This window comes from Thermobia domestica, chromosome 11, assembly GCF_964235325.1.
Source record: "Thermobia domestica chromosome 11, izTheDome1.hap1.1, whole genome shotgun sequence".
Lineage (NCBI taxonomy): Eukaryota > Metazoa > Arthropoda > Insecta > Zygentoma > Lepismatidae > Thermobia > Thermobia domestica.
The window spans coordinates 266,083,439-266,103,350 of record NC_137464.1 but is presented as its reverse complement, the minus strand read 5'-3'; the positions used below and the strand labels follow the sequence as shown (position 1 = coordinate 266,103,350).

Sequence of the window (19,912 nt, the reverse complement as noted above, 5' to 3'; positions counted from 1 at the left end):
TTCTTTCACCAGATAATTTTACATTTTCACACTACTAACTTGAATGAGTTCCTACAATTATGTCTAAGGCACGAGCAGTTACCTTCTCTTTCACCGCTTAATTTATAATTTCCTTTTCTAGTATTGAACTGAAATATAGTAAGCCCACGACTTAACGTAAGTACTGGAAATGCATACTGTAAACCTCTGTAAAATTTATAATTTGTGAAGGATAACTTTCGTATTCATACGAACTAGTAATCGTATTTTCTAGGTTTACAATTACGTAACTGCGAATTGACGTAAATCGGGGGCTACTCGACGTGGCAACATTTTTGGCTTTCCGATTTCTTAAACTCCTAACAGCTACCAAGTATAACCATTTCTACAATCCTATTAAAACGCAACCGAGAACTGGACTGGCAAATCACGTGTATCCTGCCAACGTCTCTTAACTCCACGTAAACACAACAGCAGCGACTTTACTCACCAGAAAAGTACATTTAGTGTATTTTTATTCTCATTCATTTTTTGATGTTATCATACACCACCTTCTGATTGTCTATGTGTTATCCTTAAAACACTATTATTGACGCTGCTACTGACGGAAAACAAAAAGTGCACTTCTGCTTGAGGATTTACGATGCTTCAGAAGCTTTGTAGAATGTGAAGACAAATCTTATATGACTACAGTATGCTCTTAGTTTAGGATCCGACCATAAATAGAAAGGTTTATATCTTTGAGAGATACTTCTGTTGCCGTTACTGGTTAACTTCCCCATATTTCTTTGTCCATAAAGTTTGATCCGGTAGACTTTAAATTTTAGCTAATTTGTAACGTGAACTAATGGAGCACACATACGTAAAACGATATTCTACTATACTATTCTAATTCAAAGTATTGTGTGAATTTTTTTAATATGTAAATACAATTTCTTAATGTAATATTAACCCTATAATTATCTAATTAGATATCTAAGTACTTACGATATTTTCGGAGTATTTTCCTCCAATAAGCTGACTTACTTACAAATAATGTCAATAATAGCGCATCTGTGACAGTGAATCTGCACCAAAGTTTCTCCTTGCTGGCTCAGAGCACCGACCAAGGCACTGTGTGATTACGCTACACTCAAAAGCAATGTGGATAAGCACAGCACAGAACTGAATACATACCTCAAAGATTTCGAATCCTGCAATGTCGAGGATGCCAATAAAGGAAGCCCCTTGCCTTTTCGTTCGATCCAGAGATCGGTTGATGCGATTTACTAGCCACCTAAACATGCGCTCGTAGCATGCTTTAGAAATTGCTTCCACAGCAAATTCAACCTGAAATTATAAAATACATTAGTGTGGGCAAATGAACTTGCACTGGTGCTGAGAATATTCTGAGATTTCTACGATAAAATGTCACTTTCATGCATATAGATCATTACGGTGTTTGACGGGAGGATCCTGACAGCAGCTTATGGTTACAATGATTATACTAACATCTCTTGTTATTTTGTAAGCTTGATCGATAAAAGGGAAAATGTGTAGGTCAGATATTCAAATGTCAAAATCTTAACAGTGGAAATAAAAATTATAGGTTTTAGGTTAAACCTAGCGGTTTGGACTTGATCGTTTGTCGCAGTTACATTTCTTGGAGCCTAATTAGTAGATTAATCCGACATAGTAGCATTTCGCATTGTGAGGTTTCCTGTACCTTTAATACGTACAGCTTATACTTTTCACTTCAAGAAAAACGAAACTACAACTGAAAAATAATACATAACAATCTTACAATGTACAGGAGAGTCACCTGCAAATCAAATCAAAGTAAAAACCTGATCTGGTAAGCTTTCAATGTTATGAAAGCCACTAATTAAAACCTTTATGCCAGACAATAAGTTAAAACTTCAAGAGGATGAATATAGAGAATAAAACTGTCGTTTGCTTTTATTTACAAAAAGTAGAGCGTCAAAAGCTGTAAATGGATCATGAGTTTGTATTACATATATACATACATAGCTTGGGATCTGCAATATGTAAATCAAGCCAGCTGTACGTTTCCTGCTCTATGCTCCCCCCTTTAAAAAATATAAATAAAAACATTACGTCTAATACATTTTAAGTCTTTTTAATACCTTAAAATTATCACATAATATTATTATTTTTATTTAAAGCAAACTGGTTTAAGATTTTTTCCCGTTTTCTTGTTACATATAAACTGCAGCATATAAATTAAAATATGAACAATCGTACTTTGTGTTCGAAGCAATAGTATTTTAATCAAACAGTTTCAGTGTCCGCTGACACATTTGTTGATAACTTGTCACAAATGCTAAACTGGAGACATATGAAGAGATTTCTGTCTTCCTCTGGAACCTTTCTGACAGCAAAGTAAATAACCTCGTAAGTCAAAATTGTAACGAACTAGGCTTCTTGCAAAAAGTATAGGTAAAACTTCTTGGTAGATAGAGCTAGGTAATAGAAACAAGGTTTGGAATTGACTCCTACTACCAGTTTATTTATAGAAATTTGCTATGTAACAGTATTTATAGAAAATACTATAAAAAAAGCCTTCGTTTTTAATTTATTAGGTTAAAATTAGTTAGGTTTTGACCGTATGGCTGAGGATAGGATTTCTACAGTGTCTCGAAGCAGGCTAGGTAGAGTCCCGAAGGAAACCCAAATGCTCCGAAGAAAGCAGTGAGGGGGTTACAAAAGACAGAGCTCTTAAGCAGACTAAGCAACTGTGGTAGGATTCCCAACTGAGCCTCGTAGCAGGCTAAGCCAGGAGGAAACTAATAAAAGCAGCTTTGGAAATTAGTTACTCCTAGTGCTCCGAAGCAAGCAGTAGGAGGGACACCAGGGAATTGGTACTGGTCTGCTGGTTGCTGCCGAATTTATAGGCGGTGGCGCTGCTGCTGTTCTGTTATGTACTTTGTAGGAGGTGCCAGTGGTCCGTTATCTACTGCTCGTAGTAATCTCACGTGGTGTGACAAACAAAAGTACATGAAATTGTTTGCATACAGTAGCACGCGGTACATTACAATAGATTTGTCACGGTTTTAATTTGTTGTCTTTCCTCAAACTAAAAACTGGAATTAATTTCCTGATAACTGTAATTCGCTTGTCAGTCAGTTGCAGAATCTAAATAACTGTACAATCTAAAATGTAAATGGAAAATTACATCGTGATCCAAGGTAAGAGTATTCATATTTAAGGTATCACAAAATATCACATAACATTCATCAGCAATTATGCAGAAAAAAATCCTAGTTAAAGTGAAATACAGATTTATACCATGGAAATGCATAAAAAACAAAGAAAGAAAAGAAACTATGCCCTGATCACAAAAATACATAAGTATTTCCACTTACTTTTTACATATTACTTCCTAGAGCATAAATTTCATTTACCTGTTCTTTCGTTTGTGCTTTAGTGACGAAGTCCCTACCAACTTTGATGCGAGGTCTAAGGAAGGCTTTCGTCATGTCAGTTACACTTAATCCTAGAAGATGCCCTATTTTTTGTGCCACAGTGTTGTCGGGAAGAATGGCCTGGTCATTACTTCTCTCCTGCTTGAACTTCATGTTGCCAAATAACATCACAGCGGAGACAGTTCGAAAGATTGCTGAAAGGAAAAAAGTAAAGCATCTTAAGATTTTTATTTCATTTATTTAAAATACTTTCATTTATTTAAAATTAAGCGTGTTACGGTGTATATACTAGGGAGGTTTTCGGGTCTGAACAGATCCGGTTCTAGAAGATCCGGTCCCGGAACCGGTTTTCGGATCCAGGTCTGGAACCGGTTCCCAAGATCCGGTTCTGCAACCGGGTTTTCGGATCCAGGTCTGGAACCAAAAAAATTGTGACCATCCCTACGCTAAACCCGAGCTGCTGGCAGGCTGTGAACAGTGTGCTAGATGAAAATGGTGGAATCGACAGGCAGGCGCCGAGGCGGTGGCCGCTTCTCTTCTTTGGCTAAATAAACTGGGTAATTGGCAAACTCATTGGCTAAACAGGCAAACTGGCCAACTCATTTGGCTAAATACCCACTGGTAACCAAAATTTTTTTCTGGGGGCACAAGCAGGTCTGGACGGGGAGGGCACAAGGGCATGATCCTCTTTGCAGTGTTTTGAAGGTGAACTTTGTGCCTCCTTTACGGGTCTTTGGGGCTTTCGGATCAAAGTCTGGAACCGGTTCCTAAGATCCGGTTCTGGAACCGGGTTTTCAGATCCAGATCTGGAACCTGTTCCTAAGATCCGGTTATGGAACCGGGTTTCCAGATCTGGAACCGGTTCCTTAGATCCGGTTCTGGAACCAGGTTTTTGGATCCGTCTGGAACCGGTTCTGAAAACCGGATCTCCGAGAACCGGTTCCTCGTGGAACCGGAACTTTGTGGCCATCCCTAGTATATACAGGGTATTCGGAAATATCAAAGAACTTTGGAAAATGAATCCTCTGACGAAAACACGAAGAAATTACACACAGCCCATGGTTGCAAAAAACGCGTCACTTCGGAGTTACAACCCATCGAAAAATGATAAGAATGATAAAAGAGAAAAGTCATAACTACAGAACGAAATGACGGATATGAAGGTTATGAAAGAAAAAAACTCATCTTTAAAAAGAATAAATTGAGTACAGAACAACAATGATAACACTCATTGTTGTTATTTCTAATGTGAACTGTTTCCACACTTAAGTTTACATGAGTATTATCATTGTTTCTTTCTACCAGTTCTTTTTTTTTTAATAAGGGCTCCCACCCCTAATGATCTTAATTTCATATACGGCCATGGGCAGAGTTAGGAATTGTCTGCTGGAGGGGGGGGGGGACTTTTGATCGGTCTCGTACCTATGGAATACTTCTTAGACGAGTGTGGAGTTAATATGAATAACTCACTTTTTGTCAAGATGTGGGGGGTATGCCCTCATGTCTTCTCGTAGTTCCGCCCATGTGTACAGCTACGGTAAAAAGTAGATTTTTTTTTAAATATTACGAAATTAGTTTCGTTTTATACGTGAAACTACAATAACACTTCCAAACAATCGAGATCCTACTACTACAAGTTCCAGTAGAGGGGTAAGTGGGAGAGAACTTCTACTTCGAAAAATCTTTGAGTTTTACGTCCCACGGTTATGCCGGTTAGGCTAAAGGAGACGGTGATGATGAGTGATGAAGGAAAAGGTGGAATGAAGAAAGTGGGAGGAAACGGGAGAACCCCGAGAAAACCCACGCACACGGTGTTTGTCAACTTCTACTTCGAACGCTAAATCCGTATATATATATAAAAAAAGGCGGCGGCAATGTCACGTGTACATCACACAGTTTGTACGAAGTGCTCTTCCCAATATTGAAACCGAAAGCGGTAATAAATTTCTACCACTTCCGGTTTTAATACAGACATTAGAGTAGAGACTCAATACATTTTCTTGCGATCTGTTACCGTTTTCACTCTATAGCGATCAACGTTAAAACCGGAAGTAGTTGATTTCTGTCACTTCTGGTTTCAATAGAGGGTTAAGAGTATCTATTCTTAGAGAGGTAAACCGATTCCAAAAAAAGCACTTCTCGATACATGCTATTATTTTTGCTTTATGTGGGTCAACATTGAAACCGGAAGTTGTAGTAAATTTCTATCACTTCTTGTTTTACTTGAATTAAGAATGGATATAAAATATATTCTTGGAATGCTTAATCGATTGCAGAAAACCGCTTCTTGCTATCTATTACCGTTTCTTAAATCTATATGATGTTAAAACCGGAAATGGTTAATTTCTACTACTTCCGGTTTGAATATGACCTTCAACGAACTCTTTTCCTAACTTTTGACCCTCTACCAAAACTGATGGGGATCCCAAAGTAGTTCTCCTGCACGGACGGGGACACATTTTTTGCCTTCCGAAAGGACAGGCAGGGTAAATATATGAAGCGGTTCAGTTCTTGTAAACCGAACTTTTTATTCATGCCTCGAAACTATCTCTATTTAGCCTCTGTGAAAGATTAAAACAGTATTAGTTTGCAAAATATTCTGAATTATCTCAGATTTCTTTGTTTGAAAGGTAGTAAAGTGACAACAGAGAACTGTTTACCTGATAAATCCTCCTGAGTCATTCCCATTATACTCATCGCTTTACAAGTGCTCTGGTATTCTTGAATGTCATCCACGCCTGGCACAGGAACAGCACCATGGGTAAGGAATGAATAATGCTTCGCATCTTCCAAAATAAATTCCTCTGAAAAAAAAAAAAAAATACAAGAATAACAAAATATCATTCATATTTATTCCCATATTAAAATCTAAAAAGCTCTAGTGCTTTCTGTAAATTATTTTATTGAAGTATAGGATACGTGTATTTGTCTTTTCACAAATAGCCACAGCCTAAACTGCAATATCAAATGAAGGGTAAGGGGAAAAAAGAAGGAATGTCACAAAACTGCATTTTCGAGAAAACTGCGATTTAATATTGAAAACCGCATAAGAAGAATAGGGTTAGTTACATCTTTTGACCCTTTTTACATGGACATTTCTACATCTACGCATGCATGGCATATACAGTCAAATAGTACCAAGAGTCACCAACAGATAGGACAAAGCACCCGAAGAAGCACCTACATGGACATTCCTTGTTTTTTCCCCTTACCCTTCAAATGTAGACAACAACTAGCAAATTCTTCTAACAATTCAGATGATATACATAACTCTTAAAATAAGGAAGAAACGGATACCAGAAGGAAGAATGAAAATCAACAAGACGAAAGAAATAATGTAAGGTTTGATGTAAATATTTGTGAGCCAGACCTAAAAAGTAGCAGAAGTAGTAATGGGATGGCAGCGACTGCCGTAAGACGCCAAGCAAATGACGAAACAAGGCGGAGTGGGTGGGCTTTAAATAAGTAATAGATTGTGCTCAATGTTATGTGTAACACCTAGCACTGTATGTACGACATACATGCATGAAACTAAGCAATCAACGTAATTTACTAAACAGAAAATATCTACCTCCAAACGACGTGGACTGCGTCCGCACTACAGAAATATCACCGCGCATTGTAATACATGTTTCACAACAACGCTGAACGCTGTTAATAAGAGTGTGAACAAACTATTAGTAGGTAGGTCCATTGTTGATCGAAAAACCCTTTGAAGAACTCAAATTTCGTGGAAGGACTACATACTGAGAGCATCTCAATATACGTTCGATAGGATTGAAGTCCATGGATTGTGTTGACTCCAATGTTTCTCTTAGCACCGATCGACTTGACGTGTTCTGTGGTGATAGGCGTTATTTTCAAAATGACTTCCTTATCGCTTTGGTATGCATAAGATCTAACATCACAATTCGCGATGTCATTCCTACATGAATGGTATGTTTTGCTCCCATATGAAAGAACATATGGAGTACCATGTATTCAATACACACACACACACCTGTACCTCCGTATAGGTATCTGTATTTTCGAATCACGTTCGATGCATGGAAACTTGTTCCATCTTCTCGCGGGAACTGTCTTCGATAAGAAGTACTGTCCAGAGAAAATCTGCAATCACTACTCGTGGGTGTTGGCACTCGTGATACTGGGTGAAATCTCCTAGCATACACTCAACTTCAACGCACTAGTAGTAACGTCTACACGCAGATGAGTTAATATAACGGACTTGGTTCTTTGTCCAAATAGATAATACCAATCATCAATATATTTAATGTTATATGCGATTGGGCTCCACTTTAACTCCAAATAGTAGTGAATAAAAGCCACCTCCTAACTTCCCGATGGCACGCCACTGCCTGGCTAAGGATAGAAGTCAGTGGAGAGCTTTTGTGAATGCGGCATTGAACCTACGGGTTCCGTAGGCCATAGAATGAATGAGTTAGTTAAAATGCTTGATGAAACAAGTTTCATTATTCACTGAAGTTCCAAGTGAAACAGGAAAAACCTAAGAGCATAGGTTTAAAGCATCAAACAAGAATGGTAATTACATTTTGTATAGAAACTAACAGAATGTGATAAGCCAATAATTAACGAAAAAAAAAAAATAGATTAAATTATTACCAGCAGAAAAATCGTGGATTACGATCTCCTGACTCGAATTTTCTTAAGCTTCCTCTGGGATATCATCAAGAAAATGAACAATGCCAAGTAACTCTGATTTTAAATATTATACCTTCAAACTGTAATTAGGTGAGTCCAGGAATAATAATTGCTGGAAACTGGATTACTGAGCCAAACTAGTTATATGCTGTCGTGTCACTTCCGTAATAAATTACAATATATATTTCCTTTAGGTTAACGTTCACGATGCATTTACTGGTTGAGGTTGTCAAGGTAAACAACAAACTTTAAAACTTAGCATTTTATTTCCTTAGACAGAACAGCTGCCATCGTGTAAATATCCTCGCATTGCAAGCAGACATGTTCACAATATAAACAAATATCTTTATTGATTGGTTGACAGATTACTACATGTGTCTTACGAACTATGTTGTTATATTTAAAAGTATACTTCTCCCCTAATTAACATGTACATTTTTTTTTTCTTTTTTTCTTTTTAATTAACATAATAAATACAGCGAAAGAATTCACTTACTCTTTTGCTCGGGCGAAGCACCAGAAAGCAACTGATAGAATATATGGAAGGTTCGTTCATCCTTAGCTTGTCTAATGGCTCGGGATTTCTCTAATAAGTACGTTTCAATATTGGCACCTGCTATGTATCCTGAAGCATCGAAATTAATACGGATAAATTTACCCTGCAAAGAAAGAATGGAAAAAATGAAATATTTTAAATTATATCTATATGAAGTGGCACTCTATTCGTATTCTAATATAAGGAAAATACTACATATCCTGTTTCAAAATTTCAAGTTAGTTAATTTCAACTGTTAATATTGCAACCTTCTTTACTTTGTCCATCTCTGCGTGAAAACTGAACTCAATTTTTCAACTATCGTATATTTAATTATTATACAGGATAAGAAAATATGTATTTACAAAAATGTGCTAGAGAATAATTTATTTTGCAGGAATCTCCGATGATTCCAAAATAAGTTTAGTGTAGCAGTCCTTGTAAGAAGTTACTGATGAAAACAGCTCAGATTTTTGAAATTAATACTCAACAATCTATCTGGGGATGCATGTAAGATTTTTGAATTTAAAATGTACCCTGTAAGTGTTTTATGACACGACTAAAGATATTGAAAAGTTGATTTAATACATTTTGTAAGGAATAGAGCCCTACAAGATTAGTTGTGAAGAGTAAATTTAGAAAGAAGACTAAATTTACACAAACTGAATGAACCAGTGTGGCTTTCTTCACGATTAGTCAGCAAGAAATGCTACTTCGATGACTGATATACCCAATTAAATATATCACACACACATATATATATAACCATCAATTACGTACATATGCCTGAAAATATGACCTCACTGGATCTATACAACCTCTTAATCGAACTCTCTGGAAAGAAATCCTTGACACGTCATAGCACCGAAAAATTGTGAGTAAACTGAGTGGTGCTAGTTCCGAATCGAATCTACAAAGTTCTTATTCGCTATGTTCTTGAAATATAATCGAGCCCTTCTTCCTACTTCATCACGATCCTCCCGCTACCCCCTTACTATGAATGAATTTTAACGAAAGTAACATGATGATCCAGTTCGAGGTAAGTACAAACTACGTTCAAAAAATTCAAGTCAATCGATACTGCCGTTCAACCCGATTACGTTCATTTTTATCCTAATAATAACCGGCAGACATCTCTGTTTTTGCTTCTCGTTACAAGCTACCCGCACTAAAGCTTGCCTGTTTAACCAAGTACTTGAATAATTGCATAAACTTAAAAACTAATTAAATAAATGTTAAATATAAACAATTAGCTAATCTAGACTAAAAGATAATTAAATACTTACGAAACGCGAGGAATTATCGTTCTTCACAGTTTTGGCATTCCCAAACGCTTCTAAGATTGGGTTCGCTTGAAGTAATTGCTGCTCAAGTTCACCCTGGAGAATACAAGAAGTTTATTAGCACAGGCCAACAAATATGAAGATTAACAAGTATTTAAAATGGAAACAATAATTAAATATAATATTCGACATAAAAACATATTGTTGAACAAATTTCTTTAATGCTGGAAAATTAATAAATGACACGATCCAACACTTGTATCTACCATTCTGACTATCGCATGCTACTATAATAAAATTTCTCATTACGAATAGAAATACGTATCACAATACCATGCCAAAATATCTGAGATGCAAACTTTGAAACTACTACAATGATTAGCGTTTACTGTTTAAAGTAAAACAAATAATCAAATTTGTAAATTTTAAAAGACAAACAATTTCTCTACGAAAAATAATAGGATTTGCCAATCATGCATTTAGTTATTGATTTCTACTACTATAAAAGAATTTTCTGATTCTACTGGACATTAGCTAAATGACTAAGATGTTTACTTTTACCACAGTTCAATTCTACTGATTCAACGTGTACTCCCAGAATCAAACCCACTACTTCTACAGATACGTTCATACATACCGCAAAATTGGAGCTCACCTACGAAAGCATGAAAAAAAATCACATAATACAAATTAGAACCACCCATCCAAGGAAATTACTCAATAAAACAATACTACAATAAACAAACAAACAAAAAACGTACTTTTACTTATGGAAACTTGTACCATATTTCTCATAAGAAGAGTGTAGCTGAAAAAAAGCAGTAGCTGTATGTTTTTAGTATCACGGTATTGTTAATTTTATAACTTTTTTTTTTAATAATAGGATGATTCGTAGTTACTGGATTAATGATTTTAGACGCCGTTTTATTATTACCTTCTTTTGGTGATTGCTGTTGAAAGAGAAAGAAAATCTGCTGACAGAGAACGGGCTTTCCACAGCTAAGACACAACTTTTTGATTATTCCATTCAATGGTGTGAACCAGGGTCGGATCCAGGATCGACTTCTGGGGCGTGCGGTGGGTTGTCATACTGCCACTTAAAGCTACTTTTAAGAGCTTCAAACTGTGGGATAGGTTTATATATATATATATATATATATATATATATATATATATATATATATATATATATATATATATATATAATAAAGTTTTCTCTTCTGGGGGCAATCGGCCCCCTTCCTGGATCCGCCACTAGTGTAAACAGAAGAAAATTGTGATTTGTTGCAATGTAACAGCGTCAAAGAATCTGAACTGCTTTAAAATTTTACGAACACTATTATAGTAAGTACGAAAATCTATCTACTGAATGCTGTCACGGGACGAAAAAAATCCAATGCAAAATTATTATTATATAACATATATGATAGAATCTTCTACATTCTGAAACCAACAGAAGAAAAACAAAAATTTCTACACCAACGTACTTCTCTTTACTGAAAGGTACGGGTTTTTGTAATCAACTACGACGTGAGAGATTTAGATTAGAGACTCCTCAACGCTAAGAACTATATCCAAACTACGATCATTAACTAATTTAGTTACGTGCTGTAAGATTAGGTAATAAAATAAAACAACTTCCGCAATTATTTTGGTATATCAGCAGGGGGCGGTGTTTAGGGGTGGCTTTCTTTTTATTTTTTAATTCTTTAATGCATATAGTTTCATTTGGATGTATTACTGGTTCATAGAAAAAATGGTGCCATATAATATTTGCCGCTGCGTGAGTACGTATTGGTTATTTGTCTTTGCGATGAGTTAAGAAAGCTACAAGAATTACGTTTTAATTGCAATTCAAAGCAATTAATATTGCGATTTCGTATATCTTTAAATGTCGTAGAATATGTTTGTAGTATTTACTGTCTTTCATTTTCTAAGAGTAGTAATACATTTAATAGCATGTGTGGAATTAAAAATATAAGTTGTTCATTAATCCCCAGTTTCAATATAACTTCTACAAAACAAGCCTCATTATTCATTACTATGATTAATATTATCATTTTTGTTTATTTGTTTTGCAAATTTGTTATTAAATAATCTGATATCACAATTTTCCAAACAGAATTTTAAGATGTTCATGAGCAAGGAATCAACTTTCTTCTTACATTTTCGTTGTTTAAAAATAGTAACTTGAGTTCCTCTTGTTAATTTACTTAAAATATGAAATACGATACGCAGTATTTTAACTGAAGAAGATAGTATCCTATTAGTTATATAACCTTTCGTTAAACTAACATTGATATACAAATATTCAGATCATGTCTTGCACTCCCACTTTTAACGTCCAATCGCCACCACTATATATATCACTATCTAATATTCCTAGTCTGTTGAAAGCACGGTAGTTCCTGAACAAAGAAAAAAAATGGAAAATTTTATTAAATTCTTTCATCCCATTGACTATTCTGTCGTCCAGCAAGATACATTACGCCCATACGTCTAATATAATGATTTTGTTACCAACACACGAAGGCCGTACTTCCAAAATAAGCTCTCCAACTAAGTAAACGGATTAAACAAACTAGTTTAGTCGTTCAAAAATTTGCATAATACAGAGTGGATATTTATGTATGTAACAAAGCAGAGTTAATTCCAATATATTTCTCTTCAGCTTGCTCAAAAGCGTCATCTGAAAAAAAAGTATATCTGACTATATAAGTAGAAGTTTATCTACTTCGAACATGTTCACAGCTTTCTTCATTTTATGTCGATTAAAACATTTAAAATCATCATCTTGGTCACCTGTCCACACCAACATAGACTATTCTGGGAGATTTATTCTACTCTGCATCGGCGCAAATCTGCTTTCAACATTGGGGGGGGGGGGACCATTGCCATATTGTATTTGTGCATTATATATATATATATATTTTGTGGTTATGTTTAAGGTTTATTTTAATGGGGGTACATTGCGAGAGGTTTTTTTTAAACATAATTAATTTTGTTTTATATTTTTGATAGAAATGTTATGTAATATTAAATAAATTAGGAAATTTTAGGTGTGATAAAAGATATAAGCCTTAAATGTGTGATTGATTTTAATTTTTAGTGAAGTTATGAGAGGTTTGTGAATTGGTTTGTGTGTAGAGACATTTTGGTAGTTGATAGATTTTTTAAGTACATATTTGATTTTTTTGTTGAAGATTATTGTTTTATGACAGTTATTTTAGGTTTAATTTTAGCCCAAGTCCTTATTGATATAATAGTTATTTTTTAAATTTTATTTGATGTAGAATTTAATGTATGAAGTTTTAAGATAAATTGTTTTAAATAACTTAGTTATATTGAGATTATTAACGATGTAATTTTTGGTCGCTCTCTCCTTTATTTTGGAAATATTGTGAGGTTATATATTATTTTTTTGTTGAGGTTGTTACCCAAAGTGATGTAGATTTATATTATGATTTAGAAACTTGGGTTTATGTACAAGTCGGAATTTGGTTTAGACGAAGAAATCTGTCAACGCAAGATTTACATAATGAGGAAGTTTATTATGTAAGTTAAACTGTCTTTAGCACATAAAACGAATTCGCAGACAAATTATATAATTTTTAATATTTTATTATCGAGTTTTAATTTGTATTTAGATAAAGGATTTTTTTTTGTTTTGTTTATTTTTAAGAGTTGAATTTAGAACTAAAGTATAACAAATAAAAAGTTTATAATTGGCTGGTTACAATATATATATATATATATATATATATATATATATATATATATATATATATATCCCTTAACGAGTTTTCGTAACCATTTGGTTACACATGTTTTGATCTTGCCTATTCCGTTTGAAGACTATTATTTTTAGGTATTGTTCCTTGTGGTTAGTTGTGTACATGCTTTCCGCGATCCAGAGAAGCTATTGCTTCCTGGTGACAACTCTGATAAATTTTACGCGGAAGGTAGTCTGTGGATATATTGTTTTGCAAGCAGTGCCGGAAACAGACAGAAAAGATAGTGAACCGTTAAGGGATACATATATATATATATATATATATATATATATATATATATATATATATATATATATATATATATATATATATATATATATATATATATATATATATATATATTGAAGCGATGTTCAAAATATTTATAAAGTTAAAAAAATGCTATAATATATCAGGGGAGCAGAGTTGTCTTTCAACATTGAAAGACGGCCAATTTGAGGCTTATTTCGGAAGGGGGGAGGTGAGACTCATATTACGGTAGATGTATCTGATTTCTGAGGTGAGCCTGTTGTATATCATACAACAAGGGATATCAATTCCATTCATCTCACTTTCCTTTCTGGCAGTCGGACACAAATCATATTTCTCCCCAAAAGAAACACATTTCAAATTGAATTATTGGCGAGTACAGCCCCCCCCCCAGTTCCGAGATTTGCGCCATTGCTACTCTGTGATGTACCCTGTAGAACTTAATATTCTGAGCAAAGTTACTATCTGCTTTCAATACAATATTCACTAAACGTCTCGACCTTGAATTACACGTGTTCGAACTGAGAGGAAAAGAAAAGTTAATTACTTTCCGACTTATGAAAAAAATAAAAGAGAAAAAGAAAGGAACAAACTATCCGAATTTTCATTCTTGGAACACAATTCCAATCAAACAATATTTGATATTTTCGTCTTTTTTATTAATATGTCGAAGTCCATATTAAATAACAGCATTGGGAAAACGATGCATAATACAGTGAAATCTCCCTTAACGGACACCTTCAATAACGGACACACTTTTCTGTCCCAGCAAAAAATGTGTGTTCGTTTACGGAACAATGGCCTCCCATTTACGGACATTTTCAGATACGGACGCGGACAGTCCCCCCCCCCGAAACGTTTCAATAACCTCTTCATAACGGACAGGAATTATTCTCGGTTCTGCGATATATTACAGTAAAATCTTTTCCCCACAAGTGTACCTGGTGAACCATCAAACAGAACAGCTTCAAGCTGAACTTTTTCTTTTTTTTCCTGCCCACAATAAACTACTTTCTGGTGTAAATCCTAGACAACCTTCAATAAGCATTAACACTTATGCAGGGTCAGGTGTATGGTCAAGAATTCTATGCGAAAGATCTTCCCTTCCCGAACAAATTTAGTTCTTTTTCCTCTGGGTCTTGCATCTTTCCCGACAATTTTATAGATAACAAAACAAACATTGTTTGATTTACAATACTTACTTTTTTTTTTTTTTAAGTTACATTTTTCTTTTATTTATGATACTGGAACAAGTCTGGGTTGGAGTTTTCCCAGCTTCCTTTTTCACTTTCTCTAAGAGGATACTTTGTGACTGGGGCTGGGTCAATAAACATATGCACGCCTAGTAACTTGCCTTTTCATCCATTCCGCCAACGAAGATACCGTGCCAGTACACCCCCCCCCCCACATACACACACATTTTTCTTCCGCAACCGTACTGAGGATTCTCATAGGGCACTTGCTAATGAGTTTTCTTACCCTTGTAGAGGAAAACGCATGCTTTTTTCCTAAACAAAAGAGTTCAGCCGGTTGCAGTATACGAATATATTAACACATCAATCCAGCAATAATATTATTTAACAGAAATTAATTTCTCCTTCATCCCTCCCAGTAATTCAAATACGTACTAAACTGAGTATTTTCATATTGAATTTTACGCATTTACGCTCATACTGTGTATTACTGCATACAATTACAGTTGTGAGAAATTAAATTTCTGTAACCTTTCTGTAACGGACAAAAATTCATGTGCCATTGGTATCCGTTATTCAGAGGATTCACCCTGTATTTGTTTTCCACCTTTCAAATTACGAATTTGCTACCGAGTGTACGATATGGATTTCATTACTGATGTTCATCTCCCTTAATTGAACGACAAACAGTAGATGTTTAATACCTTCATATTAAGAGCCTGCCTTACTAAAAATAATACGAAATTTACCATTTTTCTTTTGCTTAATTATTCATCAGTGAAAGGAGATAATGAAATGCAAGTTATAACAATCATAGATAATGCTGTTCTATAACAGAAAATATGAACCTGAAGAATGTTCAGTGTTGCAATCCACAGAAATTACAGTGTTGCCAGAAAAATAATTTCCCTAAAATCTAAGTTAAGACAAAGAGTAGACGAATGAACTCAACTGCATTTGATTACGTATCATGTTGTTTTGGTTTCTTGTGAACTACTTTTTAATTAACATTATTATTTAGTTTTAATAACTGTATGTTAAAACTATTTTGTTTATTACAAACTAAATACAAATATTATTTAAAAAGTAGTTCACAGGAAACCAAAACAATATGATACGTAACCAAATGCAGTTGAGTTTGTTCCTCTACTTGCAGCCTTAACTTAGATTTTAGGGAAATTGTTTTTCTGGCAACACTGTAATTTCTATGGATGGCAACACTGAACATTCTCCAGGTTCATATTTTCTGTTGTAGAATAGCATTATCTATGTTTGTGGTGACTTGCATTTCATTATCTCCTTTCACTAATGAATAAACAAGCAAAAGAAAAATGGTTAATTTTGTATTATTTTTAGTAAGGCAGACTCTTAACCTTTTAAGTGGCAAGCATCGATAAATTCCCGTGAAAATGTTTTGGTTTGTTTGTATGGTTGAAGTACATCTTCCTAACTATGATTCTCTACTTTTTGTTTTATTTATTTATTTTTCTGACTGTTTATGTTTAAGCAACTTGCTAATTGTGTGTTGCTAGTGAGTAACTTGCCCATAATATAGTCAATTGGGAATTTTTCTCGGAAAAAGTAATTAACAGCAGTTTGATTGAAATACCTTCCGACAGACCAAGAAACCACAAATAAAACAAACTTTCGCGAAGTTCGGAAAATAAATATTCTACAGAACTGAATTTAACCGTCCCACATTGACAAAGATTTCAGCTATCTAAACACGTGACTTAAAAATCACGTCCACGAATATTGTATGAAAGCAATAATATCAATTAAACGACCACTTCAGTTATCATTCGTGCGTATAAGTCAATAGAATGTGATGTTGGTTGCAGGCAACAAATGTCAGATATGCTCTGACTTAAATGTATGTGCCAAGGAGGCAGAAGGTAAGCCTTTACAACAATGAATACGGAAGGCGTAAATGGGGGACTTAGAAATATTGGGGAACGCGAGTCAGAGCATGTCTTGAGAGTCATGCCCTGTAAGAGAATCCCATACACACACACACTGCAGATTGTTGGAACGACAGTTTACATTTTCTCGAGTTGGAAAAACACTTCTTGCACTGTAGCTTTTCCACGTTTTGGACACCCATAGCTATGAAAGTACGCCTTTTCCCCATAATGCGAGTTGCAATGTAGCTTCTCAACGTTTTTAGACACTCCTAGCCGTGGAAGTACGCACTTTCTCCATAATAACGCATGTTGCAATGTAGCTTCTCAACGTTTTTGGACACCCCTAGCCGTGGAAGTACGCACTTTCTCCATAATAACGCGCGTTCCAATGAAGCTTTTCCATGTTTTTGGACATAACTAGCCATGAAAGTAATTACTTTTCCGCATAGGTCCTTAAAGTAATAAGCTTACATGGAATTTGATTTAATCTCCTTGGCTAACAATGTACTTATCCCAACGCTGAATCCATCACTGGAAGCATTTCTGGAAGGCTTCTTTTGGATGGGCGTTCAGCTACTCTCTCGTGGCCCTTTCAATCTCAGGACTGGTGTCCAAACTTTTTACTTTAAGCACAGTTTTAATTTTTGGTAAGAGCCAGAAGTCGCGTTATGGTATATCTGGAGAGTACAGTGGATGTGAACAGACAAGAATATTTTCTCGGCCGAAAACTCCTGTACGTCAGTCAAAAGTCGGGGCACGAATTTCGCACTTACTCTTCTCATTTCCAAATCCATGGTTAAAATGCTTTGTATGGACCCGTACGAGATGCTTAGTTCTTTGGAAAACTCTCGAATAGATAGTTATTCGCTTGTTTGAATGAAAAATTTCTGCACGTTTTCTTCTGTTTTTGAGGTTAATGGACGTCCCGAACGTTGCTCGTCTTCTACCGACTCATTTCCGCTTTTAAATTGGTCACACCGTATATAGTACTCAAGAGTTACAGCATTATAGCCATACACCAATTTCAACACTTCAATAGGGTTTTCTTTTTTCCTTTTTTTTTTCTCACTTTCTTGCAACTTGAAACCCCGGCGAAATTAAAATACCGCTAATTTTACAGTAATTATGTGATATCTTCAAATAGATAAAAGATAATTGAAATATGGAACAAGAGCGTCCTAGACAATATTATTTTGAGTGAGATACCGTTATCACAAGTCACCTAGTGTCTTTTCGTTTTCAGCTGTTTAGAAACGCGAAAATAAATGCCGATTTTCAAAATGACTCGAAATCGAAAGCAGATAAGTGAGTCGTGATAACGGTATCTCATGTAAAATAATACTGTCTAGGGCGCTCTTGTTCCACATTTCGATTATCTTTTATCTATTTGAAGATATCACATAATTACTGTAAAATTAGTGGTATTTTAATTTCGCCGGGATGAAGACTCTTAATGTTCACGCGTTGTTCAAAATCTATGATGCACGACAGACATCGTAATTACAACCTCACTTTAGCGGCTCTGTACGCTGACTGACAAGTCAGAACGTGTTCCAAATTGACACTGTCTCAAGGGATCAGGCTACCGGACAAATTACATCAGATGGTTGTAGTTTCAGCAATTGCTTTTTTTTTTTTTTTAACACCTTGTATATTATTCGTTAAACGCTCACATAGTTATTGCCGAGTTTTGTTATTAGTTGATGTAAAACAAAGACGCGTGAAGAAAAAGCTTAAATGTTTGTCAGCTGAGATCAAAAGACGAAGTGAGTAAATATTGATACAATACTGACCAATAAACGGAAAACAATGAGCAACATTTTGAACCTAAGCAGAAAGAACACATGCTAAACATAGAAAAATCCTTGAGAACTACTTCATCTAAAGAATTCAGTTTTTCCGCACTTTCGTACAATCTGCGCCGAAATTTTTGGCTCTGCTCCTTATAAAACTCACTTTAAATTTTACAAATAGTATGCATTTTCTGTTAATACTTTGTATTTAGAAAAGCGAGGTTTTCAGTTTGAATTTCAGCATTCCCCCGGGACAAACAACGACAAAGTAGAACGGAAACACTATTTGTTGTTCGGTGGTGGATTTTTGTGACCAGAAGATCCCTTTCTTAATCCCGTTAATTGCACCAGCGTAAGTCGAACGGAGTCATTCGCTCTCTCTGTCCTTCCGTTTTGCCTTCGACCCCGCTGACCAGCTGCCAAATGTTATTTTCATCCACCCAAGTCCATCTCACCTGTGACGTCAATACTTCTTTCTCTCTCCCGATCCCTCTGTCAATGAAACTTTTTTATTATTTGACATTCAAAGCATATAACACGAATATAAGATGTCACCAACTCTGTATATCACATGCTCAACGTTGTATAACCTCGCTGTAGAAGAAGAATGTTAGAAACGCTGAAAAAGGATGATGAAGTAACGAACAACTGAAAGAGACCCAAACATAGATGTGAGTCTATAAAAAAATAGCGTACAACCTACATGACCTGGGATCGAATTTGACGCGAATCAAATTCTAATCGGGGTCATTCATTTACCTTATTAAGTATTTACTTTATCAAGTATTCTGCCTTTCGGCAGGTTTCTTTTTTAAAATTTGGTCCTGGCAATGTTTCTTCCACGTTTCTCAATCTTAGATCTTCAGCTTGTTCTAACTCTCAATATTTTTCTTCTATTTTTCAAATCATAGATCAGTTGTGTTCTTCCTATTCTTCCAAGGTTCATACAAAAATATTGAACTCCATTTCCTTGAATTTTCCAAGTTTTCCAGGTATTAATTTTGCAATTTCCAGGTCTAGTGGAAGAAACTAACAGTAAGGGAACACAAATTTTAAGAATAATATATTTATATATTTAAGAATGGCCACCCGTCT

At 35.1% G+C, this 19,912-nt stretch overlaps 1 protein-coding gene across 3 annotated transcripts in view; it reads right to left on the bottom strand.

Annotated features, from left to right (window-relative positions):
- zip (myosin heavy chain 10) overlaps nt 1–19,912 on the bottom strand; it is a 299,777-nt gene that overhangs the window by 80,861 nt on the left and 199,004 nt on the right. For 2 of the 3 annotated variants that reach the window (XM_081732288.1, XM_081732290.1), the window contains 5 exons: nt 9,888–9,980; nt 8,563–8,725; nt 6,065–6,208; nt 3,384–3,598; nt 1,156–1,308 (listed from right to left, as the gene is read on the bottom strand). In XM_081732288.1, coding sequence (XP_081588414.1) covers nt 1,156–1,308; nt 3,384–3,598; nt 6,065–6,208; nt 8,563–8,725; nt 9,888–9,980 — 768 coding nt within the window. Of the gene's footprint in view, nt 1–1,155; nt 1,309–3,383; nt 3,599–6,064; nt 6,209–8,562; nt 8,726–9,887; nt 9,981–10,521; nt 10,540–19,912 lie in introns of all 3 variants that reach the window. The other variant, XM_081732289.1, reaches the window with a different exon arrangement.